Raw genomic sequence first — 27,129 nt, 5'->3', positions numbered from 1 at the left:
GAGAGCAGATGAAAGGATGAAAAGTTGCTTCCACTGCGGGGCCACAAAGTTTATCACCTCCCCCTGCCTCGTTCACACTGCCACACCGCCAATCACTCTCTCCTGCTGCAGACTGTGCGTGTATGGTTAATACTTTAGATATTCTACATTAAAACTGTATTCTAAAGTCAAGAGCAAGGCTTCACATTTCTCAAACTCTTCTCATCGTGCCCTGGCTGTGTCCTTTTGACCTCCAGTGTGGTGCCCCTAGTGTTGAAAATATGCACTGCGAAGAGTTTCTTTTTGTTTATGTTGAACCTCAAATCAAAAAACAGTATTGTAACTGTATTTTAACATGTTGTGTTGTGTTCAGAGCTGTTACACTTATCAGTCTGAGACATCAAATACAGAAAAGAAGGAAAGAAAGAAATCTCATTTTCCTGAGATGTAGGGTTTAACACAGGCACACATGACATCATTCACCTTCTCGTGGACATATTGTGTTCGACCCGCTGATTGTTTTTCTCTGTTTGTTTTCATAAAGAGCACAATATATATTGTTCTGCACTTTCTATATGCACGACGTGTCTGCCTCTTTGTGTTTCTGATGCAGTTGCAGTTTCTCATGTGAAAGTACTCAACAGTGAGACAGAGACGGGGGAAAGTCTTTCTTCAGATTTCCTCTTTGCTGAGCAACATTGCCACCTGGTGTTAAACAGAGACGGACCAGCTCACTTGGAAAAGGAGTCAAAATGAGAGCTGGAGGGCTTCAAACACATAATGGATATATTCTTGCCCTATATGATATATCTGGCTTTGTTCGTGGATTACACAGGTCCTTGACATTACGTTTTACTCTCTTTGTGTTTCATATGTTCATTTTTGTCATTGTTTTTAGATTGTTTAATTCTTTTTGTGTTTTAATTGTATTTGGTTCTGTAGATCATGTTGTATCTGTGTTTTAAAATGTGCTTAAAAATACATATTTTTTTGTATTATAATTTTTATTTGTAACTGAACTTAATCTGATGGAGGATTGGAACCTGGTTCCTTCCTAAACTAATGTTAGCTGCCGTTGCTCTCTGTTAGTGAGGCGGAGAGGCGAAGCAATCGAGAAAATGCATAAAGTCACAACATTTGGTCTGTCACTGAAAATTTTACCTTCACAAAGAAATCCACAATGCAGCAGCTTGAAACAACTGAAACAAATCATCAGCTCAAATATGGCCAATAAAAAAGTGATTACTACATGTAGAGCCTGTTTAAGTAATCCTGATTACAATAAATCTACCCTGTAACCCTGCAAGTAAGCATATGCATCAAATAATAAGACATCTTGTAAATGTTTTTCCTTAGAAGTGTGGAGAGTGTTTTCAGCATACTCTGTTAGGGTCAACAAGTTGGCGTTAAGATGAGTTCTGTTTCAATGTGATGTCTTCTCATGACACACAGTGCTGACTGAGACACGACACACGGGGGAACTTCCCTCAGAGCTTTGCAGGGTTTCTCAGAGGGATGTTCTGGCTAACCGCTGCCCAGGCTTGGCTTCCGGCCCTGGGGCAGCAGAGGCTGCCGGTTGCCCTCTCGCCCTGCAGCACCACCACTATCACCCCACTCCAGACACGGTGCCAGGATACTGTGGTGACACAACCCTGGGTCTCTGTTCCTCCCATGTCAACAAGACTGATGGATGCAGAGAGGAGGAGAGGAGGAAAGACAAGAGCACTCATTGATATTTAAAGTAACGGCAGAATGACAAATGGATTCTATTTTCATTTTGAGTGGATATTAATTTAGGCGAATGAAAGACTAAGAGGAGAGTAAAGACGAGTAGAAAATGACAAAAAGTAGGTCGTAGTGATTTATTTTCAAATGAGTAATATATGTCTCGTTTTGGGCATTGAGCTTCATTTTGAGGGTTCACCATTATCAAGCACCTTTTAAGAATATTCCTCAGAGACAGAAACTTGATTTAGACCACATAATTCATCTTCACAGGTTTCATTTTAAATAGACCCTCTGCAGATTTTACCCACTATCTCCAGCTTAAATGAAGCTTTACTCGGACTCTCCAATCTGGTCAGGAGCCACCAGGGGGCAGAAAATAGAGCCTTTTTGCCTTTTAACCTTGTTTTTTCTTTTCTTTTTTTTTTCTCCAGTAACACCACACAAAAACATAGACACACAGACACCAAATCAAATGAGAAAGCTGAGATGTATAATAGCTTATATGGGTGATTAATTTTGATTACATATTGTTAACTGTGTGTGTGTGTGTGTGTGTGTATGTGTGTGTGCGTGTGTGTGCAAGCATGTACGACAGAGAAAAGGGAAAAAGGAGCCTGTGGCTGCTGCATACCAATAATTAAGGCGGCATGATCAAACTGTTAAGTGAGCTATTTTATTTCTTATGTGTGCTTGTTTTAATGAAGTCAAGCACATCATGAAGCTTCTTGTCTGCAGAGAGTCTCCTCTACGTGTGTGTGTGTGTGTGTGTGTGTGTGTGTGTGATGCAGGCACATCCCAGTGTGTGTGTCAGTACTGTCTGTGTGTTTGCAGCGCCCCCCCCCCCACACACACTGGTTAATATTAGACACCCTGGTTGTTGGAGAGACTGACAGCTCATCGTGAACACTGCTAAAATAGATGCAGCCATTTACACACACTCACTGACCACCCACCAACACACACGCACACACACACACACAAACTCAGCACTCACACACCAACTCTAAACTCCCAGAAAAGCCTTTGTGAAGCACAGCCAGAGAGGGAGCCGCCCGCCTGACGCCAACTCCAAAAAGCAGGTGAGGCTGAGTGTGTGTGTGTTTGTCTTGATAGTAGTGGGTGGAGGGCGGTTTCGTGGTATGATGACAGTGTAAAGCTCCTAACGGTCAGCAGCAGTGTGTCAGGCTTAAGGTTTTGAGCAAGGTAAGGTGAGAAAAACAGCTTGTCCAGAACTGGGCTTCTGTCTGTTTAGTGTCAGACTGAGATTTTGGGTAAAGCTCTCTAATAATACAGTTGGAGGCCTGTGACGAGACAGATATGGATGTAAAAGTCCCTATCAGCTCGCTGTCGCATGAACAATGTGGTGATAAAGCTTGAATTTGAGGAGATGTGTATCAGCCAACAGTCACGATGACCTCTTATCTCCAGAAAGTCAGACATTTGCTCCCAATACATCATCTGACCTAAAATATGTGTGAACCGTTGCAGACAGCTTGTATTTTGGTCGTTCACAGAGGTCGAGGAGACAGGTTTTGACACATACCAACTCTGAGGTTTGGGCATAATCCATGCATTCTTGTAGGATCACTTTTATGAACAGTTTGGGTTGAGTTTGAACTATGTGTGAACAATGATCGCAGGAAGACGCATGCCTCAGCAGGCATCCGAGTAAATACAAAGTAAAAGTACCACAGAATGTTATTCTTAATGAACAATAAAAATTCTAGAAATGTATTACAGCAAAACCTTCTAAAAGCAGTGTTATGAATATCTATTTCTTTTAGAGAAACCCCTTTTAAAGTCCAGTGTGTAGGATATGGTGGCATCTAGTGGTGAGGTTGTAGACTGCAACCAAATGAATACCCCTCATCTAACTCTCCTCTACAGTGGCTGCTAAACACGTGAAAAACACGATATGCTCTCTCTGGATTATCTTGCAAGGTAGTTGGATTTGCAAGGTCACATGATCACGTGATCACGTCATTATTAGCCTCGATGGCTAGGGTTGTTTACCGTTGCTTGGTGACACCGTCATCTGCTCTGGGATGTCTCTCCTTGACTATTGTGACATCACTGACGTGATGACAATCGCGGTTGTCCAGATTTTTTTAGCCCTAAATAGAGTCTAGAGACGTTTGGGAGGTTCCAGACTGGATCAAGGAAATTGATAATTATGTATTACTTATAAATAAAAAACATAATTATGAATAAAATGTTAGATTTTAGTCCCTAAATCCTCCAAATCCTACACACTAGACCTTTGAATAGACAAAGAATATTGTAATACGGAGTGATAGTGCATGTTTAGACATTATTTTTGTAGGCTATAGTTATTTCTTTAATCTATTAGCTGCCATCTGCATGTAACTGCTCAGTGACAAGAACCCTGCTCTAAGTCGAGTGATGTCAGCACAGAAAGACGATTCAAAACTGTGGTTGACATAATGATTATTGAACTACAACACCTGTTCCTTTAGGATGCCCCTACAAAGTTCCTGGGCCTTGTCTTCATCTCCACCCTCTTGAAGGAGTAGCGTTCTCCAGTTCGTCCATCTGTCAGGATGTACCATGTGCCCCAGTAGATACCGTTGGTCACCCCACTGTAGCGCCCACGGTAATACCGTCCATTCAGGTTAGCTGCCAGGCAGGCATCAAACCACCAGCCTGCACCGTAGTACTGACCACAGTTCCCAGCTGTGTAGCGGTCGTGGTCTCGGTCAGCGGTGCTGAAGGATCTGCCGTCGTGGTTGTAACGTTTGCTGTAGCTCAGGCCGTTGCCTGCATCACCAGAGTACTCCCGCGCTGTTAGACGGTACCTGGGAGTATGAGAAACACCATGTGAGACGAACATTTCTCTCTGAACTTTAACTGTAAGCCTCTCTGTAGTCATGGATGTGCAATAGAAAGGCACTTAACACTTAATACTCTAGTTTTACAATGTTTTCAGGAACATTAATATCTTGAATAGCTCTTGCAGAAATTGTGTGTCTGTGCTGCACCTTTGTGCCTCTGAGGCCACTTTGAAGTTGTTGTAGGTAGCTTGGCGCTTCTGCTGGTGCCAGTCCTCCAGCTCGATGCGTAGCTGGTGTTGACCAGTGGAGGTGAGGGCGTTGAGCGCTGCGTTCCCCAGCCAATGCTCTCCCTGTGGACTGCCAAAGCCCTCCCGGTATTCCTGCCATGTCCTGTTGAAGTCCAGCGAACCGTCCTGCCGATTCTGGATCACCGTCCATCCACCGCCCACCGTCTCCATGTCACATTTAGCCTGAGCCAAAACAAAGACTTTGATATTATAAAGCCGAGATTTGAGTGATCCACAGATAGCACAGACATCTCTAAATCAAGAGGAGTGGGGTGGGGGTCCGTCTGTGTGTTTTATGAGTGTGGTGAATCTGAAATACCTCCAGTGCCGCTTTGTGCAGGTCAGGCTGGATGGTGTAGATTCCATTCTCTTTGATCCCAAGCTTGTAAATCTCTGCACAGTCCTGAGGATGTAACCTCTCCAAGGGGGCGACTAAGAACCACACACACACAACATTTATTTACTATTGACTTGTCGTTAATCAGTCACGTTATCAGCCTCAGTGCCTTTACCTGTGGGTGGATGTTGTGTGATGCTCTTCAGGAAAAGCATCAGGTCTTTCTCCCCCTCTCTTCCCACGGCTGCACTCTCTGTCAACCCAGAGACAGATCAGGTTATCAGTCCGACACATCACACTGTTGTCAGCAGCTGGAAATAGAAGCTTTGTCTCCCTATACGACACAGAGGGGTTCCAGTTTGTACGACGGCTCTTTTTTCAAGCTTCTCCACATCGGGAGCGATACAGTACGTGTGTCCCGTGTGTGCATGTACAGTGAGCTTTTCTCATCCTTCTCAGTGCAGTTAAATTCCTATGCACTCACCTATGACGGACACTTAGCAGGCCTCATTGAGGTTCTGTTTACTATGTGTGGGGGAGTGACTGTGCTGGCATTTGTGTGTGTGTGTGTTGCCGAGGTGGGGAATATAAATGTGCACTACTCACCCAGACGTTTGGCCATCGCCCCAAGGGCCTGGCTGTGACAGTGGAGGTCACACTCTGTCAGTACAGCTGCCATCAGTGCCAGAATGGCCCCAAGAGAGTTGCTCTCCTGGCTCCCGTGACTCCAGGGGCCTCCTGTTTCCTGGAGAGAGCGCATGCAGCGCTGCAACTGAACCAGACGCTCTTTGACACCTCCAGTCTGCAAAGACAGTGCTCACAGGTACTTCTTGATAAGAAACTGCGTCACACTTAGCTGCTACAGTTAAAGGGCAATTCCACTAATTTTCCCGTTAAAGTTGGTTTGCAGAATTTGGGGAGTACTACTGCAGATGTGAAAAAACGTAGGCGAATGTGTTTTATGGCTCCAGAGGAAGCTTCATACAATCTGATAAACTGCTTCCAGTGATGTCACTCAGAGGCTAAATTGCCTTGTGCAGCCTTGTGGTCTAGCGTTGAACTTCCATGACACTGTTCAACTCATCGTTGACGGATGATCAAAATCCATAAATTCCTCACATTCTTCTTCCTTTTCACAACATGGCGCCTACATTACCCACAATGCAACGTAGCCACTGAGTGACTACACTTGAGATTACTCATCCTATTACATGCAGCTTCCTTTAGAGCCACAAAAGGCTTCATACTACTTTTTTCACATATGCAGCAGTACTCCACAGGATGTGTAAACACACTTAAATTGATAGGAAGATAGCAAGAAAATTATTTGCCAACTATTTTGATAATCCATCAATTTCTTCACTCATTTTTCAAGCAAAAATGTCAAAAATGTGCTCATCCCAGCTTCTTAAATGTAAATATTTGTTGCTTGTCTTTGTCATTTATGCTGGCAAATGAAGAATCTTTGGATTTCGGACTGATGCTGGGACAAAAGAAGCAATTTCGGTCATTGGTCATTTTTGGCTCTGGGAAATCGTGATGAATCGAGTAATCATGAAAATAATCGGCAGAATAATCTATAGTGAAGTTTATTGTGAGTTGCAGCATCGTGAGTGAATAAAAACGGCCAAGTCCTCTTTATTAGCCAAGCAAATGGTATGACTATAAATGTCGTTGACATTTAAAATAGTGCCAAAGTAAATGAGGCTGTGTGTGTGCATAATTGCGCGTCCATAGATGACACCTCTGAGGCTCTGAGGCTAATCCACACACAAAACTCAGTGGCACGTTTCATGTCACACTCAATCCGTCTCTTACACTTACATCAGCCTTTGTAATCACGTCCCTTACACACCTGTTGCTGCATGAGCTCATTACAACCATATGATGAGGACATTTTTAAAGCAGACCTAATTTTATCCCTCCTTTGATTGCTGACTGTCATTGCTCTGTGGCTGTTAAGTGGTGCCAAGTTTAGTGTGCTGACTGTCCCACGGGGAAGGACCTGCTGACCTGAGCCTGATAATATGCTGCTCAGCCTCCCTGGCATGAATAGACAAGGGTTCAGCTCTGCTTCAACTTGTCTTTCAATGTTTCTGAACCGTGGCTTAGAAATATCTGATTGAAAGTACTTTTCTTAGAATAGTCGTTAAAGATTACAGCAAAAATTCAGCACAAGGCTGCCCACCACTGTCACTTACTTTGGGCTGAACCTGGGGGTAATTGTTCCTCTGCTCCACCCTCCGAGGAACATCTGAGATGGCTGGAAGTGAGACCCCCATCCTGCAGGCTCCTATCCCAGTTTGACCCTCACAGGCCCCCACTCCTGCTCCTGTGGCATGCTGGATGGGTGCAGCCACAAGACTGTCCCTGCAAGGAGGTTGTGTGCAGGACGGAGATGCATCTGAGGACAGCAGCGCTCCCACACACAGTGATAGCAGGGGGAGCAAACCGAGAGAGCTGAATGGAATCATGGGAAATGCGGGAACACAGGCTTGTCCTGACCTTTGTCTTAAACTTGTGTGCAGTGGTCCACCTTTTTGTCCAGGGCAGCCTCCTTCCTCAAAGTCACAAGTTGGTTTTCCTTTTCTTTCCTGCCTCTCCAGGTGGAAATTGTCTGACCTGACGTTTCTGTTCAGATCTTCCTTTTGCCCACGTCTGTCTTCTTTTCCACGCTTTGGTCTTCGTTCATCCTCTTCCTCTTCTTCTCTTCTTTCCCCCTCAGTTCATCTCCCGGTCCTCTTCTTTCTCTTGAGCTCTCTCTCTCTGTTAGTGAGGTTGCTTTGGCTCAGATTCCTAGATAACTGCGGCACTCTTTGCTGTCTGACACGCACTAATGCACCCACCCCCTGATGCACACACTCACACACACACACAATCTGTCCATCTCCTTAACTCATCTCATTCTCTCTCTCTCTTAGACTCCCACACACAGAGGTGCATGTTCACACACAAACACATGCACCCAGAATGTGAATAAAAATCCTGCTCTGTCTTGAATCCATCTGCAATTTCACATTACGCACATATAAACTGTTTTTCCACAGATTAATTGACTTTTTTGGATGCAGTGACAAGAGCCTCTGTGCCTCACAGAGTATGTGCATGCTAGATTGACTGTTTTCATTATTATACTCATTCTAGCCAGAATTCAACCTCGTCCAACCCTGGCCCATCAACGAGCATTCGTGGCAATGTTTGAAGAGATGAAAACGCAGCAGATGCCTAAAGTATGCAGCTTCCTCTCTACTGTGTACCATTTTGTCACTCGCCTCCTTTTGTGTTGCACTGTTTGTGTTGACAAACTGAGTTCCTAAGAGGCCATAAAGACTCGACATTCAATAGGAGCAAGACGGCAGGAATTCCTATATAAACAGCAGTCATCAGGATCCTGGAGGTCCAAACTCCCACTAACAAGGAGCACAAACACACACACAGAGACACACTTACACATGAACATGGAGCACATCTCAGTGAGGATCATTCAGGAACTAGAGTGGCAGTCCGTAATGTGCATACCTCCCTCAAGGCCCAACAGTTCCCTGTAATTCAGACTTTATGTAATTCAGCTAGATACGTCTGTTTTTTAAAATGAATATCTGTGCATTATTAAGAAATTAAACTAAATGTAAAAAAAACCCACTCTGACTCGCAATCTTTAAAAAATATAAGAAAAATAAATCCTGGATTGGACCAACACTTAATGGGGTCGACTGTCGGAAATCTGTTCGGTAGTTTTTGTGTAATCCTGCTGACAAACCAACCAACAGGTGAAAACACAACCTCCTTGATGAAGGGAATAATAATTTCATAATGTGAAGCTGTTGTTCTGATGATCCAATATCATCTATGTGTTCTTTAAAAAAAAAGATTAGGCAGTGTTTAATTAAAATGAAGATGTTAAGGAAGATAAATAATCAGTGTAACGCTGACAATATGGTAAACAAGAAGATGTCTCCTGATGCCACAGTCAAGCTGAGGTTGTTTTATTTTGTATTTATTCATCAATCAACTGAAAAAAGTTATGAAGATGAGCCAACGTTCTTAAATTATGTTATTATATCAGGTTCCTGTGGTCAGGAGTTTAAAAAGTTACCTTAAAAAAAAGAATCAAACTCTTATGTCTTATGTAGGATGTGCAAGGTATTACAGCACACATTCACCGGTAAATAATGCTGAAGTAAAGCAACTGATAAACCTGAGATATAAAGTTGTGACAATTGTGAGCTGATTCAGATCAGTTTATTTAGTCTCATCTGAATAAATGGAAACTTATTAAGGGTGAGCACTTTTCTTAAAAACCTCAAAGTGTAGTTCAGAAAATGGATATCTGTACAATTTTAGACGTATACTTTTGTTATGTTACGTATGTTATGTTATACCCTGTAAAATCTGACAAAGTCTTACTTGATCTTATCATCTTACTTGAAAAAGATCGAGGAGACTGGTTACCTCAAAATTATTATGTGAAGTAGACTAATTTTTTCAACTTGTTCAAACTTTTTAGCTCGTACAACTTCAACGTACTAGTGTACTTTAATTGGTAAGTCTTGGGTCATTTGTTTCCTGACGTTTTTAAAGTAAAGTCAACTTTTTAGATTTACAGTGTACAAATCTGAAAATGTCGCTCTCACTGACCAGAAATGATATTTCTATGCCTGTATATAGCACTAGGTTTTGAGTTTACAGTATGTATTGCATAAGGGCATTAACCTTTGTCTCATTGTAATGTCACATAATCAGATGTTATTATATCCATATCACCCAGATGTTATCATTATAAACTATGAATAAAAGTTTTTTTCTGGATGAATACAAATGTGTTTTCATGAGACAGGTGGACAGGTAGAAAGTTCTAGTCACACATATACACACAGACAGACACGCACACTCACGCACACACACACACACACACACACACACACACACATACACACTCACCAACAGTCTACAGACAGACTGTAAATGCTGACCTGCATTCTCATCTTAGCATGTTTCTGCAACATTGTGGTTTTGTGTTCAGCGCACAAAGATGGTCTTTGAAGTATCACAGAAACAGACCACTCACCTTTCTTCGACCTTTCTCAGCACAATGTCAACACCACAGAGTGCTCCTTCGCTAAGGTCCAAAAAATAAATGTGGGTTAAAGTCTGGGAACACCAGTTCACTTTGGTTCATCCATTCAAAGTGGGTTGCCACTGTCCTCTAGTGGTGGATCCACATTGCTTTGCCTTTTCACTACAACTGACCAGCATGGACCATCAAATCTAACATATCGTCTTGTTTTTAGAATCTCTGGTGTTGAGAGTGAAATGCCAGAGAGCAGTGATCTAGTTGCCCATTCCCCCACAAAAGGTAATCCAAGGAGTAAAGGACATCAGAGAGGTGACAAGGCTCCAAAAAAATTACCCTAATTAAGTCGCAATTTGAGCACAAACTGAGTTTGTGGGCATTTAGGAGGCAGTTGCATTATAGGAATCATATATACCAGCATTTGTGAAAGTTGACCCATAGAGACTAAAAATGATGGATATCTCAGCCTCTTTTTCTTTGATTTCAACCATACTTTTTGTCCTTATTCTGTCTTTTGAGAGTCTCCCAAGTGTTAAAAAATACTAAATTGCGGTAAAACACCTTTGAAATCCACATGTAGAGAACCCCTGATGTAAATCTTTTGTGATCTTGAGAACATGATAGTCTATTTACGTCTTAACATGGATTCCTCTTTAAATGTTGCATTAATAACAAACCCCTGAAAACTGTGGCTGAGTCTGAACAGCCTATATCCATATTTGGTGGTTACACTTGCTCTATCTACTAAGGTGCAAAATTCAATTTATTTCTGCAGAAATAATCGTGATTTTCTTTACACATGTTGTAAAACGTCAAAAATGCTTCGTGGAGCCTGTAATGGTGCCTTGAGAATATTACCTAAGGGACTCATATGATGTGTAGAGCAAGTGAAATGTTTGTGGAGGCCAAGTAGTTTCAAGAAATCTCAAGTATAAATCAATTTGCCCGCTCTGAGAATGAAATCATCATGTTTTTACAAAACATGAGGTTTAGTACTTCAGCCTACCAACTGCAGTTATGCATACATTAGTACAGTTATACTCACGTGCATGTTTATATCTCAGTCTTTTCATTTTGACCCTGAGTCAGTAATAAAGTTTGAATTTAACTCAATTAGTCTATGATTACCATCAAAAAGTCAAAAGTGGGCGGGATTTATTAGTCCGCTGCGTCTGACGTAGGACGCAGGCGTTGTTTTGGAGGAGGAAGTGAAAGGGGAACAGAGAAGCTGGGGGTAGCAGACAGTTAGCTCGCTGGCAGGATAGCGTTCAAGCAAAGTGCCAATTTTACACACCAGTTGTTGATAATCCGCCTCGTCAAATTACGACACAGTCTTTGTACGTTTTCACGCAGAGGGGGATACATTTTACATACATTTGAATCGAGGTTCTGCTAAATCAACGCTAGCTAACGAGTTCAGTGCCAGCGAGCTAGCTAGCTAGCTACCGTAACGCCTAGTTAGCCACTAACGCTAACTGTCCTGAACAATAACAGCTAGTTAGCTCGCAGCCAGGTCGGTTCCCTTCAAGAAGTCGCCGCTCCGGTGTGTCACAGCTTGAAAGTAAGTTACTGAGAAGACGACCGTCTGTTCACATGTATAATATTTGCTCACTCATCATTTTCTCCTGAGTCCCATTAACGCCAACGCTGCAACGGCTAATGTAATGGTGGTGCAATGTTTTTCGAGAAGCTGGTTGGCAAAAACAAGGCCGGCCTGTGGTCGACTCCAGCAAGGAAGGGGAACCAAGGGACGAGCTCCGTCCGTCGGTCGAACAAAGCATCTCAAAAGCATGACAGTAATCATATGTCTAAATGTTGGGTTTTTAACTGGCGTGTGTGCATACAGAGAAGGAGGGGGTACGGGGCGCCCTCAGCCTCTCACCTCAAAACTACCAGTTTCTGATGGTTTATCAATCAGATGTCAAGGTGGGTTTAATTAACATGTCTCGATGGTGTCAGGTTTATAAATGTCCTCTGTCAACATGTCGTTTGGGAGAAATTTCCTGTAACTCTACCGTGGTGTTGCCAGGCAGACTTGTCCTTTTGTTTTTCTGTTTTCAGTTCAGCTGTGACTCACAGGTCACGCAGGTACACGATCATAGTTACTTAAGTTAATGGTCTGATGTGGCTACAACGCCCATTACTTGTGCCAAAACGCTTACAGGGATGAAGTGTAACCTGAATCCTACAGCCATGCGTACAATAAAGTCCCTTATTTCTTTTTTTTTTCTTTTTTATCCAAGTTGTACACATACTAACGTAGTCTGACATTGACATCTAACTTTGTGTTTAATTTTTCTTCAAGGGTTTTTAAATTAAATAATTGCATAAAATTCAGAGTTTGCAGAACGAAAGCTGTTCCAGCGCTGTGCTTCTGTTTTTAGTGATTCATTGCAGTAGTTGGCAACTTTTCCTGCATGGATAACAGCCCGTCTCAAGTTACGCCGTACTCCAGTTTTACTCAAGTACTTGCCTAGTGGTCGGGATTAGCTCTAATTTGAGAGTTGTACAATGTGTCCCATATGTTTGTATAAATTGGCTCATTCTTTGAATAAAGTTGTTCAGGACAGCTGATGGGATGGTTATGTTTAAAGTGTCTGAAAGTTTTGTTTGCAGATGGCATTGTAGCATACACAGCTGCGTCTAATTTAACACTGCACAGTCAGTGTACCGTCCGGTTTGTTCTGCTGTTCTTGAGATCCTTTGTGTTTTATAGTTGTGTGAAGATTTGTTTATAGCCTCATGTGGAAAGCAATATTTAACAATATTTGATATTCAAGTATGTGATAAGCATACTGCAGTACAAAACCAGAGGATTAAAAAACATGCAGCTCTGTTGCGATAGGGAAAATATTCCTTTTGAAAGCATTATTCCATGGCACATGATGATTTAACAATACTTTCTAATGCTGTTGTATAGTGATATCACAGTGTGTGTGTGTTTTTTTTCTTGTTTTCAGCCTTAAACCCTCTATTTATCACATGGGCATTTACCAAGGTGCACGTAGCATACCTAACCAGGAAACATATCGATGGCCCAATTTAATGACGCATTTGTTTGAGCATTGAGAAACATCTGAACTCAGTGTCTCAAGTCTATATTTAGGCCAAGGATGGTTTGTGTCTGTGGGTGTGCATGCATAATCTATATCAGAGGTGATCTGTGAATTCCAGCTGCTTGTGGCACTGATTTACGAGCAGAAGGGACTTCTATGTTTGTCGAACACATGACCGGTTTGACCAGGCAGTTCTGGATCAACTTGTGTAGTAATGGAATAGTTATATTTTCCTAGATAATACAGGTACTGGCCTGGTCATCCTCTTGGTTCATATTAATGTAAAATAGAGGGATAGTAAATCAAAGAAAGTGGATTAGAAATAATTCGAATCCTCACAATTATGCTAACAAGTGTAACTAAGACAGAATTAATTAAGAATGCAAATGTTAATTTTCTGTGTTGCCACAATATTTCTTATCTGATGTAGCAGTAATACATCAAACTCAAACTAACATCCGTGGTATGAAATACTGTGTGAAAGATCTGGATCAAGTGTAGTTCATCAGGAGAGAAAAATATATATTTCAGTACCAGCTCTCTCTGCAAAGCTACTTTGAAATATCAGACTGTGTGAACATTTTAATGCTAAATTAGGTAATAAAAAGACTAAGTAGCTCATGACACATTTGCCAAACAAGCAGCACTCATTTCTTTCTTACACAGAATAATGGCAAGCATATGTCTAGACATAACAAATGATTGCATATACATATACCTTTTTTAAAGACAATTTAAACAAAACATATGACTTTCTAGAGTACATGTGATCTATATTAAGATTTATATTGTTTGTCAGCAAAGTGGTTGAACTAGTATTAGTGAAATCTGCCAGTAAATTTTGGAGTCCTGTTTAATACCAACAAGCTGTTGCTAGTGAGAGGCACTCACCTGATTTCCGACTGAACTGCCTGTCGGAGATAATAGTCTGCCATTTTGCAATCAATGTCTAACTCTGCTGTTTGTCAAAGGTTAAAGATCTGAGTTGAGTTTCTTCTGCAGTCATGTGACTATGTTCTGACCATGCCTGTGTTGACCTGTTGTTAATGTTTCTGTCAGCAACTCTGTGCTTCACAGTATGGCAATCACTTGAGTGCTGTGTTTGGTTTATATAAGAATGCAAGTACTTTTAGCTCCTGATGGGAACTGAAGTGTTTCATAGCCTTAGTTTCAGGATTTTGACTTACTTCAACAGTTAGTCGGTCTGCTGTTGTTTTTCATCTTTTTGATGGAAAATTTTGCAAAAATGTGAGTATTGATTTGCTCTATAATTGCTGCCATTCTCAGTGAGAGTATGCAGACCTTCAGTAGAAATTGTATTGTGCCCGACTGTTTACTTGGCATAGATAAGACAAATGTGTGAAAAAAGATAAAGCAGCCTCTTATAAAATCCAAGTTTATTTTGGTCTTTTCTGCCTATTTGTGCATGGATATGGTTTAAAGATAACCCCCTTAGGTCTGGAGCGCAGTTATTTTGTGTTTATTTTACTGTCCCACTGATTATTTTATTATTATTATTATTATTATTTTATTTTATTTTGAGTTCCTTCTATGAAAGTGAATTATATTTTATTGGACATTAAAACAATCCTGGAACATTTGGGTAATACTGAACTTGCCACTATCTCATTCCTAGTCTTGAACGATGGTGATCAGGAAGATTTTTTAATAGAAATGACCACATGCTAAGGGCCAAGTGTCAGTGGATCTTCCATTGGGCAGTTGAAAGCAATCTGTCGGATGTTTTTTATGATTTCAATGAAATGTACTGAAAATAATATACATTCGACACAAAAAACTATTATTTTAACCAGTAGAATCTCAATGTGCCTTCGTTTTCAAAATGTGTGCTTCCTCACTTTTTTGGAAACATGTTTAAATGCAACATCTCCTGACGGCAGTTCAGATAGTTTTAGAATTAATCACATCAGCTAGCGGGGAACACTAAAGGATGTCCTCATTTGTTCATGTGTTGGGCAATATCTCAGATCTTACTCATTTTAACCAGTCTTGGAGGAAACAATGCACGTTATTGCTCACAACTGTATTGGAGTGTTTAGAAATGAAAGATTGCCCAATTCTGAATTACAGTTCTTGCTTAAGAAACATCTCTGACTGACAAGCTTATTGTTGCTTTTTTGGGAACACTAGAACGTTTACAATATTTGCCAACAATGTATTTAAATACAAAATTAGATTTAAAAGCCTTCCACAATGTGTTTGTTGTTTATTTTTCTATTTATTAAAAATGTGATACACTTGGGTGTGCATATGAAAAAATAGACAGTAGGGCTGTAAATATATACAGTAACTGTGCTGAAGTGGGTTGTCTGCCTAGTAACAGCAAAGTCAGCAAACAAAGGCTCGAGTATCACTCGGTTTGGACTTGTAATGTGGAGAAGGAGTCAGTCCTCTGGGAGGTAACTTCCTGTGGTGCGAGTAGAGAAAGAGAAAGAATGATGTGTTCCTCGTGATTTGCCTAACAGCTTAGAAAGCACATGACTAAAATGAATGGCATTCAAACCTGATTGGTCCAGGGCTATGAAACTCTACACACAAATTTGCCGACTAATGTCTTCCAAGGGGCCTGTGTGCATAGAAACAGATTTACCTTCGTATTGACTGTTTTGTCCCTGAACATTATGAAGCTGGGGACTGGCAGTGAAGATGTTAGGACAGCATTGTTGACATCGTCTCTATATTTGCTAAACATTTTGTTTTTCTTTCAGCTGGTGAAAAATGACATCCAGGAAGAAAGTGCTCTTGAAAGTGATCATCCTAGGAGATTCTGGGTGAGTCAGAACTTGACATATTTCTCCCTCACATGTCAAAAGCAGCAGTGCAGGAACTCATCTGTCAGTCTGCTCTAAAAATAGTCTAGCGGGAAAAATCCTAAATGCCAAGGTATTATTTTTCTTTTGAGTTGAACCATTGGAGATTATAATTATTAGTGTTATTTCCTTGTTGGCAGGAGTTGCTACGCTGTCATAAGCTGTATCCAGGCAGAGCTCTGCCCCTTAAATACAGCCCAGCTGTTTTTCATCCATGCTTTTTATCTGCAGGCCCAGTTAGACTTTATCGCTACCAAACTACTGCACATGATTGTCAAAGACTATTTTAAGGGCACTTGATGTTTTATAGCCTTTGAGGTATTGTGACAATAGATACCAGAGCTGGGTAACATTGGGGAAAAACAATATTTTAAATGATTTCCTGCACCAGTAACAATGATAGACCAAGATGCTGCAGTAGCATTGCAACGAAGGCCTGCTTTTACACCACCTTGGTTTAAAAAAAAAAAAAAAAAATCATAGATGCATGAAACATTCAATGTTGTAAAACCGTCAGAGTCAGAAAATCTGATCACTTTAACTGAACTGTTGCCCTACAGACAAAGAGAAGGGAACATGAAACTACAATAACCAAAATCACAGACAGTATCTATTTCTCACAATATTAGGCCCCATTTATGCTTGAATTTCAAGTGCTGCATAGTTTCTTGTGTCATGAGGTCAAAGTCCTTCAGCCTGCTGTGTGATGGTAATGCACCTGAAGCAATTTGCTAACTGCCAAAAGTAAAATAAGAAGAAAAATAGCTCTTTAGCTGATTGGTTACAAAAGCAGTTCATCTAGGTCGCTAACAGTTATCAATAAAATAATTCAAATTAATTAATGAATGAAAAACCATTTGCTCATCTCCACACCTACCGGAGCCATGCAGATCATGCAGTGGTTCAGCTGTGAAGGTATCGGATTGAATTTACTGTCACTTAATATGTAAAACAAACAAAAAAAATAACAGCCAATCTCAGTCCCTTTAGTATCACAGGGGTAAAGATCATAAGTGTCTATTTCTACACAGACTTACAAAGGTACTGCAGGGGTGTTTGATCAGTTAGCCTTTAATCCATCCGTAATGCTTTTTTGTTGAGTTTGTGGCTTTTTGAGACGAGATAGCTGGCCGAGACACATTAAATGGAAAAAATTGTTAACGCCTTGATTAGATCCGCATGTCACTCAACTCACCCCTCACCCTTTTTAATTTTGCTCCTGCTCTACAGTATCATTAACCCTGTGGTCTGTTGTTGTCTTGTATCTGCCAGTGTTGGAAAGACCTCCCTAATGAACCAGTATGTCAACAAGAAGTTTAGCAACCAGTACAAAGCGACAATAGGAGCAGACTTCCTGACCAAGGAGGTTATGGTGGACGACCGGCTTGTTACAATGCAGGTACAGCATGAATAAAACTGGAAAGGTTCCATCTTAGTGAATTTAGCAGTTAATTGTTCAAGCATTTGCGCTTGTGTCCTCCTCTGTTCTGTAATCTCGTCCAGTCACTAAACATTTTGTCTCTTGTGGTTGTGTAGATCTGGGACACAGCTGGCCAGGAAAGGTTCCAGTCTTTGGGCGTGGCCTTCTACCGTGGAGCAGACTGCTGTGTGCTGGTGTTTGACGTGACTGCACCCAACACCTTCAAGACACTCGACAGCTGGAGGGATGAGTTTCTGATCCAGGCCAGCCCTCGAGATCCTGAGAACTTCCCATTTGTCGTGCTAGGCAACAAGATCGACTTAGAGAATAGACAGGTTGGTATCAGTGGATAATTCCTCTGTGATGACCTCATTTTAAATCATTACCCATCCTTCATTCAAATGTCAGATCTGTCTGACACCAAGGCTAATATCCAGGGTCCATCCTGACAGACTGTCTATACTGGACATGTTTCAGTTGCGTTGTTTTTTCTGATATGCATGTTTTGCTAGACTTATGGGTATTGGGCTTTGAATGCCACTGAGCACACACTGCCTGCTGCTGTGCTGGAGAAGGTCTGAGCCCTCAAGGCTTAAGTTGACATCCCTGTTATAATCAGCACAAGAGCCGAAGGTCAAGTGGACACAGGCTCATACTGCTGCATGAGGACTTACAGAGCCACTTGATCAAAATGCAAGATTCAGTAGCAAGGCTCACAGTTATATAGATCCCTAAAGAGTGGTGTTGTAAGGTGCTTTACATGCACATTGTAAACTGTCAGACTTGCCAGCGTTTCTCCTTCTTTTTTGCCCATTTTGGACTTTTAACCCATTCTAGCTGCTAACATTTAAATGCTGTGAATTGTGAGTAATTTCTCTCACAGTATTAGAGTAGAAAGAGATCAAAGAACCATCTAGCACTCTTCTGCATAACAGTCTTTAGGGAGCTGATGTGTCTGTATCTGTAGCGATAAAGACAGAGAGAATGACAGGGATTAGGCACGCAATAAATAAAAAGGGACATTGCTATTATGTACACCCAATTCCAATCTGAACTCTACCCCTTCCTACTCCATGTCAGAGTGGGGAGCCATGCTCCGTGCTGTGGAGGGTCTCCTAATTAAGGGGGAGGGTATAAATCCACAGGCAAGCTTTTGGCCAGCATGCTTCTTAACCACCCAGACAACCCTGTATGTCACAATCCATAGGATGGACATTGGAGCTTCAAATCTACCTCAAACTTTCTGCATTGTTTTGACCTAATGTTTTGTATGTTGTATGATGATCTTGACCCACTTTATTTAAAGAAAAGTAACTCATGAAATAACATTTAGTTTAACAATACTGATGTTGTTACAATATGGAGATGGTTGTTGGAGACCATACATCTCAGCTTACCATATAAACGAACTTTCTCCGATTCATATACACAGGTAACCACCAAAAGGGCTCAGGCTTGGTGTCAGAGTAAGAACAACATCCCCTACTTTGAGACCAGCGCCAAAGAAGCCATTAACGTAGAACAGGCATTCCAGACAATTGCACGCAACGCCCTCAAACAAGTGAGTAACAGATGCTGAAATGAAAAATGAAAGACAATGGAGATGTGTGCTGTTATTAGTATATCTCTTTGTTATAAGTATATTACATCATCTTCTTTACTGATTATTTTCTCTCTTTCGATGCCTGCCAGGAGACAGAGGTGGAGCTGTATAATGAATTCCCAGAGCCCATAAAACTGGATAGGAACGACAGAGCTAAACCATCAGCAGAAAGCTGCAGCTGCTAAGGGACAACTTGGACCATCTTCTCTCTTGGCTTTCTGAAAAAAAAAACACACCCCGACACCAATTACATCACCTGCACCTTGTTCCCAGGGAAAGGACTTCCCTACTGGTCTTCCTCCTTCACGCCACTGTTCATTCCATCAACACACCCCCATCACACAGTACGCTGCACATGGATATACCCCCCCACCCCATCCCCACTTAGTAGACACATTAATACACTAGCGTACTGTCAGAAAAAAATACGCCGACAAATCCAGTGCCCAAAGATCACACGAGAGAAGAATGACACCCCTTCTGACCTTACGGCCCTCTGACTCAATAGTGAGTGATCACCTGCCCCGCCCACCCATTTTTTCTGACTGAGGCCCCTGACTCTCACACCAAGGGGGCAAGATGGAGCCATGTTCAAAGAGTGCAAATGGGACCTCTGGATGGACTGGCCAATGCTCTGTAACGTGAGATGATGTTGGCTAATGTCAGCATCCCAAGTATCTTATTCTCTCTTTCTGTTTTGTCTTAGCTTTCTTTTGCCTAACAAATAATCAAGTTGAACTATATATATATATATATATATATATATATATATATATATATATATATATATATATATATATATATATATATATATATATATATATATATATATATATATATATATATATATATATATATTAGATATTTTAATTGGCTGGTGTTATTTTTTTTAGCCAATCTGAAACACTTGTTTTTTTGCACTTTTCTGTTTTTATGTGTTTGCCTTTAAATGTTAAATAGGGATGACTGATTTTGGGCAACTTCTGCTAACCGCACGCCTTTTGGTGAGCTTCAAATTATGCCTCCTCACTCTGTTTTCACCGTCAATATCCCATAAGAATCTGTTGAACACTTTGGTGATTGTACTGCCTTTTCCCTTCAAGGTTGTATGTATTAAAAAAAAAAAGGTTTAGAACTGCCTCACACTGCAGAAGAAATGCTCGTAGGTAGACATTAAGTAAACGCTGATAATGCAGTCACAGTGTACAACATGGATTAATTCCTTGATATATTAATATTTGCCTTTTATGTAACATTACTTGTACTGCTACTATTACTGCTGTATGTGTTATGTCCTTCATCAGACATCTTTCAATGCTATGGAATTACAATATGTGTCACCAACACGCCATACACGTGTCTTCTGTCATGTCTTTGTTATTGCTGTTCTCTCTATCTGCTTGTAGCTCAGGTTGGCTAAGTACTTAATATTTTTAACGGATTGTGCATTACAGTGTATAGATGGTGAAGGTAAAATGGCTGATGGACTGGATTGAACTGAAATGGATGGTCTCTCTTTCCATTTAAAGAAAAGATCCAACTTTTTGCCCTGGTATTACTCTTTCTCCTTATAGAAAAAAATCACTGCGATGCCAATGATGTTGTCAAAGAAAAATTGGAACGTCAAATAATAAAACTCTTGAATATATCAATGGTCTCCAATTACATGTCTCAATTTCTGTCTGGTTTGATTTTTTTTTTTTTTTTTTTTAATTTCTTAGAAGAATTTTAGTTTAAAACATTAAAAAAAGAACCAAAATTATCAACAGAATGCGAAGAAACGGCAGTATTGCAGACAGATCTACTGCCGTTTGCATGCTAGCACTGTGCCTGAAAACAAGGTTTACTCATTACGTTCAAATGTTCCTATAATCTACGAATCAACCTGAAACAATGCTCATCATTACCTGTAAAAAATAATGATTCCTTATTGCTCAGAGGGAGGGTCAGATAGTGTTACAGCTCCATGTGAAATGTTCATACAGTTTCCCTTTTTATTTAGCATACCGTAGGTAGATAAGTTATTTTATTCATTATCTTCAACATATTATTCAACCCATTTTTTAAGTCCCAAATTAACATTACACATTTATTCATTCATTCATTTGTTTTTAGTCCCAAGTTTGATACTTTAACACCATTTCCACTGAGCCACAAAATCACTCTTCAGGTGCTGAAAAGTGTTTGTCTTGAGACCCTTAGTGTGTTGACACACTTGGTTAACATAAAAATACTCTGCATGAGATCAAATCCGTCACAGTAACGCTTTTTCTTAGACTTTTGCTAATTTTCTAAGTCTTGTAGGCACCACAGCTGTTTCCTTTACCTGTACGTGCAACATCTTCATTTTGTTGTTGATGGTATCACTAGGGGGCACCAAAGTCCAACGTACACGGCTGTGTACATGTCTGTATCTGTACACATTAAACAGATGTTATGAGTTATGGCTTCGATGACTTTGATTTAGCTTATAGTCCGCCTCACTAATCAGAACATACATGCTTGATAGGGTTATAATATTCATGTTAATATTAACAATCAGCATCATCACGACATGTTGTGTTTTCGCAAAAAAATGACATAAAGAATATTCAGAGCTTAAGACTAAACGAGATGAAACTTTGATTTTAAAAAATGCACATTCACTGGATTGGTTGTCAGAATTCTTTTAAGGTTATATTTTGGCCAAATTGAGGCCGAATATTTCAAAAGTAAAGAGATTTCAAATCTGAAAAGTGACATGCGAGTGAGTTTTGGTTGGGAGAGTGTGTCAGCCATAATATTTTCAACCGAAAAAAAAAACTATTGGCACCATCAGTGAGACGAGGTCTCCACTGGAGCCCTTTAAATAACTGTGGAATTCTCTATGAATGTGTAGCGAGCTGGAGGCTCAGAGGCTCGGTTGGTCCAAACTGATCCAGGTTCGGTGTGTGCGATGGTCCCTGCATACCTGTGTAACTTAGTGTGTTGCCCACACTGAACTCTAGTCTGTGTTTAGTGTGTCGCTTCACAACGGAGTTACTCAGCATGTTAGACACACAGAATTCGGGTTACCGTTGGAGCCGAGTCGGGTAAGAATGAGCTCTGGCAAGCTGCCGCACTGACATGTGGTTGGTGTGTTATTTTTAAGATGAATAACTTATCTAGTGGGATGAATAGAGTCGAATAAGAATGATTAGATTAACAGTTATATAACTCATTATCTTAAACATATTATTGAGTTCGCAGCATTGTTTTTAGTCAATAGTATGATATTTTAAAATTGACAGCATTTATACTGAGCAGCAAAATCCCTCTTCAGGGACTGAAAATGGATTGTCTTGACAGTTTAAATGTGTTGACACACTTAGGTAAAATTTAAATAATGCATGACATCAAGTGGTTTGAAAGTCGCCTTAACAGTAAGACTTTTTGTTAGACTTCTGGTAATCCCAGAGAGGTCTTGTAGGCACCAGAGCCCCATCCTTCACCTGTATGTAGTTAATCTTCATTGTGTTCTTGATGCGATCACTAGGGTGCACCGAAGTATAACGTGTCAATCTAAAGGCCTTTACACATTGGCTGCGTAAATGTTTGCATCTGTGCACATAAAACACACATACTCGTCGTGTTATGGCTTAAATGACTTTGATCTAGCTTAAAGTCTGCCTCACCAATTAGAACATGACTGATTAATAGGCAAACAATATTAATATTGATATGAATCTCTAAACTATTCATATCAATATTAATATTATCAATCATCTTCATCACGACATGTTGTGGTTTTGCGAGAAAAAAAAATGTCTTAAGGTGTTTAGAGATTGTGTTCTTAAATATTGCTGTCGCTGATTCAGTGTTTTATACCATCGGACGTGATTATGAAACCCGTGAATCTACCGGGATTATGAGCCTTCATATTCCTTTTATCCGCGGTGGCTGAGCGGTTTAAATACATAAAAGCATAATTTGCTATAGGACGCATGCGCACAGCCATTGAGATGCGGAGGTGGGAAGTTCGTGTCCCGACACGGCGAATCCAACCATGAGTCCAGACTGTACAGAGCCCCAGTACAAGGTCTCGGAGCTGTAACTGTAGAAAGACTGACAACATTGTAAGTTGGAACAAAAGTTTCTTCTTTTAACAGTGTTGTTTGAATGACCAAAACTCATGCTTGATTTTAAACTAAATATATTGAAATAACTGATTAATAGGCGAATACTATTAATATTAATATTTTGGTAATATTAATATTAATATCAATAATCATCAGAAGGCTACCGCACCACCACGAATTTGGTGTGTTCTTTTGAAGTTGAATTAGATGAATACAGTGAATAAAATTATCTATTGGGATAAATACACTGAAGTCTAGTAAGAGAGATTTGGGTAGATAAGTTATTTAAACTCATTATCCTAAGCTTATTATTGAGTTCACCACTTTTTTTAGTCACTATTTTTACACTTATTTATCACACATATAGTAAGTAAGATCAAGTTAAAAAAAGGTACAAGACAAAATCTGATTGAAGTAGTAGTAGCGGGTAAAGCAGGTTCTGTTTCCAATGAGCTTTTTATCCTGTTGTGAAAAAAGGAAAATGTTCTGCATTGTCTTTCATTATATCATTTGCTATCAATCATGTAGTTAAAATACATTTACTGCTCAGCTGTGATGTTGTAGACTGATGTTTTTGTCCTCTGTGCTCAAGGCAGAGAGCTGACTTCCGGTATGTTCACGGAAGAGACCTGACAAGTGTAGCTACTTCCGCCTTTAGCTTCCTCTCATCACACAGAGAAATGGTAAGACAAATTTGACATTTGTGCTGATAAACAGACGCAGGTTAATAGTTACATATATCAGACCTGATATATATTAAGTCGTTACCGCACCTCGTCCGTTTTGACAGCGCAGCACAGTTTCCCTTCAGTCTTTTTTAGGCTAGTTTAGCAGGTAGTTAACTAGCTGGCATGCTAACGTTAGCTTGTCAGCCTCTTAGCTAAAAGGAAAAATATCGGACATGATAGAAAGCTAGCTACTTCATTGTACTTACAGGTGCATAGATATCTGGTGACGCCGGACACAATATAGTATTTATGGAAGCGTGTGAGGCTGGTCGTGTTGTAGTTAGTTTATAAGTTGAAGCTATGTAACGATGGACAGAGAGGACACATCTGGTGAACCAAATGAAAATGATATTGAGACACCCGAAGCATTGAGAAGTCTTACAGCTGCATTAGTCAGTGTACCTGTACTTGTCACCACGTTTTGAAATTGTATTGGTTTTGCATTTTGTTGGCTGAGCTACAGTGAGGTTAGATACGAGGCTCAGCTGAACCCCATCATCTCATACTGTGTATGTGAGGCGACACAAAAACACATCAGTAGAAATTAAATTGTCTGATTTTTTTTTGAAACGTAAAATTTACAGAAACATTTTGATAGAGATCCCATAAATTGGTTCTTGAGAAGTTGTGACAAAGATACATTACACAAAATTATTCAGGGATATTGGGATATTTTAGTGTTCCACTTTGTTTATACTGTGACATATGTGAATTTTTTGTTTGTGTTGTGTGAGTATTTTTGGTCCCTGTAAATAGTGTGACACATTTCATTTGACTTTTATGGTGTATCAATGCACACGCAAATATGCACCCATATCCCAATATCCCTTACTAATATTGAGTAGTGTATGTTTTTATAAATTATTTTAATATTCATATTTGTCAGGATTTCATTGATGTTTTGTTACATGATTGAGAAAACGGCTCTGCACATGTATTATAGAACTTCCAAAATCTTGCTTTCCACAACACCTAGCTTAATGGCAAGCCATTATAACTTGAAATATATAAACCTGGCTCGACACGACACGTCTGCCTGTGCAGATTGCCTGCATTCATTTCAATTATCTTGATTTATTATATAGTAGACCCAGAGTTAACTAATCATTTTGTCATGTCAAGAGCACTTCTTAGAGAAATGTGTATTTGAAACTTGTTGATCCACAGAGTTCTCACTCTCAGTTGCACCTGCCTGCAGATTCAGACATTCTTCTTTTTATGAATGGTAATCATCTACTCTTTCTCGCTCTCTGCCCCTCAGACTGCAACCTTACGCCCATATCTCAATGCAGTGCGCGCTACTCTGCAGGCCGCCCTCTGCCTGGAGAATTTCTCCTCTCAAGTGGTGGAGAGACACAACAAGCCAGAGGTGGAAGTACGGTGAGTCTATCAAAGCATCTCTGAGTGTGACTTTGGAGCAAGTAAAATCTAAGCAGTGCTTGAAATCTGAGTTTCACACTTTAATGCCTATGGACAAACAAATAACTCTGTGTTTCTCCCACTTTTAGGAGTAGTAAAGAGCTTCTCCTCCAGCCTGTGATCATCAGTCGTAATGACAAAGAGAAAGTTCTCATTGAGGGCTCCATCAACTCTGTTAGAGTCAGCATCGCTGTCAAGCAGGTCAGTCAATGTTTATGTGTTTTAAACCCTTATACAATCAGATGGTTGCTCAACAACCGGTAATTAATCTGATTCATGTCAAGATAAGACCTGTATCTGTAATCCTGACTGTCCATTGGTGCTGCAGGCAGATGAGATTGAGAAGATTCTGTGCCATAAGTTCATGCGTTTCATGATGATGAGAGCAGAGAACTTCTTCATCCTGAGGAGGAAACCAGTGGAGGTAGGTGGGCATTGAAAATGGGTCTGTCACATTTACAGGACTCCCACACATACTAGTTTAGTCAAGGAAAATAGCCCAAAATATCCTGACAAGTAAAAATGTAAATGACTTCTTCTTTTTATGTTGCAAACATAATAGAGCACAAGGGGCAAGGAGAATATAGCAGGAATTTATGTTTTGTAATGTCCTTAATACACCTAGAATGGTGAGAGGTCTTGAATGCACTCTGAATGTTCCAGTTATCCTTTAGCCACATTTTCCACAAATAGTCAGGAAAAAATTTGTTTAGACAACTTCTTTATGAACAGTTTGAGTTTACCATATTCAGCGCAGATACAATCTCATTGTTAACACTCCTCTTTTGTCGTTTCACAGGGCTATGACATCAGTTTTCTCATCACCAACTTCCACACGGAGCAGATGTACAAACACAAACTGGTGGACTTTGTCATTCATTTCATGGAGGAAATCGACAAGGAGATCAGTGAAATGAAGCTGTCTGTCAACGCCAGGGCTCGTATCGTCGCTGAGGAGTTCCTCAAAAATGTAAGTTGTGGTTCTTCTGCATTGTTTCTTTATGCCCGAATAGATGCAGCAACATTTTTTATTAAAAAATGAAGTATTTTAATTAGATACTGGTCTTGGCTAGAATGTTATGAATCTTAGAGGTGATTAAAGTTACACTGTTGCCAAAAAAAGTGATCTATTCTTGTTTGTGTTGTAGATGTACTGTAGCTTAGACATTGTTTTGTTTCATTTTGCAGTTCTGAGACAGAGAGAGAAAACCCAGGAATACATTCCTTTTGCAATGTTGGCCGTCACTATGGGTCGTCACATCACAGGACAGAAAGAAGGCAAAATATGATCAGCCAAGAGAAAAACAGAAGATGTACAGTAAAGATGTACGGGCTAATGTTTTTTTCGCCCTTTAACCTTAAAATATGCCTCTGCTCAAAAATATTGATGCTTGTACATAATAAATATTCACACCAGACCTTTTATTTCTGCCTTTATAGAACATCAAAATAAGACAGGGCAGGTCCTTTTTTAAAAGGATATTTGTAATCAATATTAGTGAGCACAGGGTATTATGGATTTTTTTTTAAATAATTTAAATGTTTTTTAATATATATATTATATGCACATGAATTTGATTTAGCTGTTTTGTCATGACAGACTTTAAACCATGAGGGCAATCAATTGGCGCACATTTCTTGTCGCGAGAATGCAGAGTAAACCCTATTGTAAATGGAGAGAATGAAAATAAATACACTTGCTGGCAGTGAAGAGAAATAAAAACGTTATCTTTGTATTTCAGTGATTTCTTTTTTGTATCTATGAATCACAAACAGCA

General features: G+C 40.1%; 3 protein-coding genes across 5 annotated transcripts; 2 read left to right on the top strand and 1 right to left on the bottom strand.

The window, feature by feature from the left end:
* Positions 1-1,827: 1,827 nt before the first annotated feature.
* On the bottom strand, positions 1,828-8,139 carry LOC115582641 (fibroleukin). The gene is made up of 6 exons (XM_030418713.1): positions 7,325-8,139; positions 5,730-5,925; positions 5,299-5,376; positions 5,106-5,218; positions 4,707-4,969; positions 1,828-4,523 (listed from the first exon to the last, which is right to left on the bottom strand). Exons 1-6 carry the CDS (start codon positions 7,595-7,597, stop codon positions 4,181-4,183), a joined length of 1,266 nt encoding a protein of 421 aa, XP_030274573.1. The 5' UTR covers positions 7,598-8,139; the 3' UTR covers positions 1,828-4,180.
* A 3,238-nt stretch (positions 8,140-11,377) lies between these two features.
* Positions 11,378-19,525, top strand: LOC115583782 (ras-related protein rab7-like). Its single transcript, XM_030420962.1, has 6 exons — positions 11,378-11,758; positions 15,983-16,045; positions 17,357-17,483; positions 17,621-17,839; positions 18,937-19,065; positions 19,197-19,525. Exons 2-6 carry the CDS (start codon positions 15,993-15,995, stop codon positions 19,290-19,292), a joined length of 624 nt encoding a protein of 207 aa, XP_030276822.1. The 5' UTR covers positions 11,378-11,758; positions 15,983-15,992; the 3' UTR covers positions 19,293-19,525.
* A 2,509-nt stretch (positions 19,526-22,034) lies between these two features.
* On the top strand, positions 22,035-27,087 carry arpc4 (actin related protein 2/3 complex, subunit 4). 3 transcript variants are annotated; one of them, XM_030420222.1, is made up of 8 exons: positions 22,172-22,178; positions 23,065-23,201; positions 23,797-23,887; positions 25,194-25,312; positions 25,441-25,552; positions 25,680-25,775; positions 26,151-26,321; positions 26,540-27,087. In XM_030420222.1, exons 3-8 carry the CDS (start codon positions 23,885-23,887, stop codon positions 26,543-26,545), a joined length of 507 nt encoding a protein of 168 aa, XP_030276082.1. In that variant the 5' UTR covers positions 22,172-22,178; positions 23,065-23,201; positions 23,797-23,884; the 3' UTR covers positions 26,546-27,087. The 3 variants fall into 3 exon arrangements, with proteins under 3 accessions (XP_030276080.1, XP_030276081.1, XP_030276082.1); XM_030420220.1 differs by lacking the exon at positions 23,065-23,201 and having other exon boundaries at positions 22,035-22,178; XM_030420221.1 differs by lacking the exon at positions 23,065-23,201 and having other exon boundaries at positions 22,160-22,178; positions 23,801-23,887.
* The last annotated feature ends 42 nt before the right edge of the window (positions 27,088-27,129 follow it).

Source organism: Sparus aurata, chromosome 6, assembly GCF_900880675.1.
Source record: "Sparus aurata chromosome 6, fSpaAur1.1, whole genome shotgun sequence".
In the NCBI taxonomy this organism is placed as follows: domain Eukaryota; kingdom Metazoa; phylum Chordata; class Actinopteri; order Spariformes; family Sparidae; genus Sparus; species Sparus aurata.
The sequence above is the reverse complement of the archived record's forward strand: the minus strand, read 5'-3'. Positions and strand labels throughout refer to the sequence as shown.

What these genes read in the sequence shown, in the direction of transcription:
- LOC115582641 (XM_030418713.1), bottom strand. Translation starts at nt 7,597, where the DNA reads ATGATTCCATTCAGCTCTCTCGGTTTGCTCCCCCTGCTATCACTGTGT. An exon ending in GGCGATGGCCAAACGTCTGG is followed by an intron (nt 5,377 to 5,729) that starts GTGAGTAGTGCA and finishes CTGGGTTGACAG; the next exon opens with AGAGTGCAGCCGTGGGAAGA. An exon ending in CACACAACATCCACCCACAG is followed by an intron (nt 5,219 to 5,298) that starts GTAAAGGCACTG and finishes TGTGGTTCTTAG; the next exon opens with TCGCCCCCTTGGAGAGGTTA.
- LOC115583782 (XM_030420962.1), top strand. Translation starts at nt 15,993, where the DNA reads ATGACATCCAGGAAGAAAGTGCTCTTGAAAGTGATCATCCTAGGAGAT. An exon ending in ATCATCCTAGGAGATTCTGG is followed by an intron (nt 16,046 to 17,356) that starts GTGAGTCAGAAC and finishes TGTATCTGCCAG; the next exon opens with TGTTGGAAAGACCTCCCTAA. An exon ending in TCGACTTAGAGAATAGACAG is followed by an intron (nt 17,840 to 18,936) that starts GTTGGTATCAGT and finishes TCATATACACAG; the next exon opens with GTAACCACCAAAAGGGCTCA.
- arpc4 (XM_030420220.1), top strand. Translation starts at nt 22,135, where the DNA reads ATGTTAGACACACAGAATTCGGGTTACCGTTGGAGCCGAGTCGG. An exon ending in TCTCATCACACAGAGAAATG is followed by an intron (nt 23,888 to 25,193) that starts GTAAGACAAATT and finishes TCTGCCCCTCAG; the next exon opens with ACTGCAACCTTACGCCCATA. An exon ending in TGAGGAGGAAACCAGTGGAG is followed by an intron (nt 25,776 to 26,150) that starts GTAGGTGGGCAT and finishes GTCGTTTCACAG; the next exon opens with GGCTATGACATCAGTTTTCT.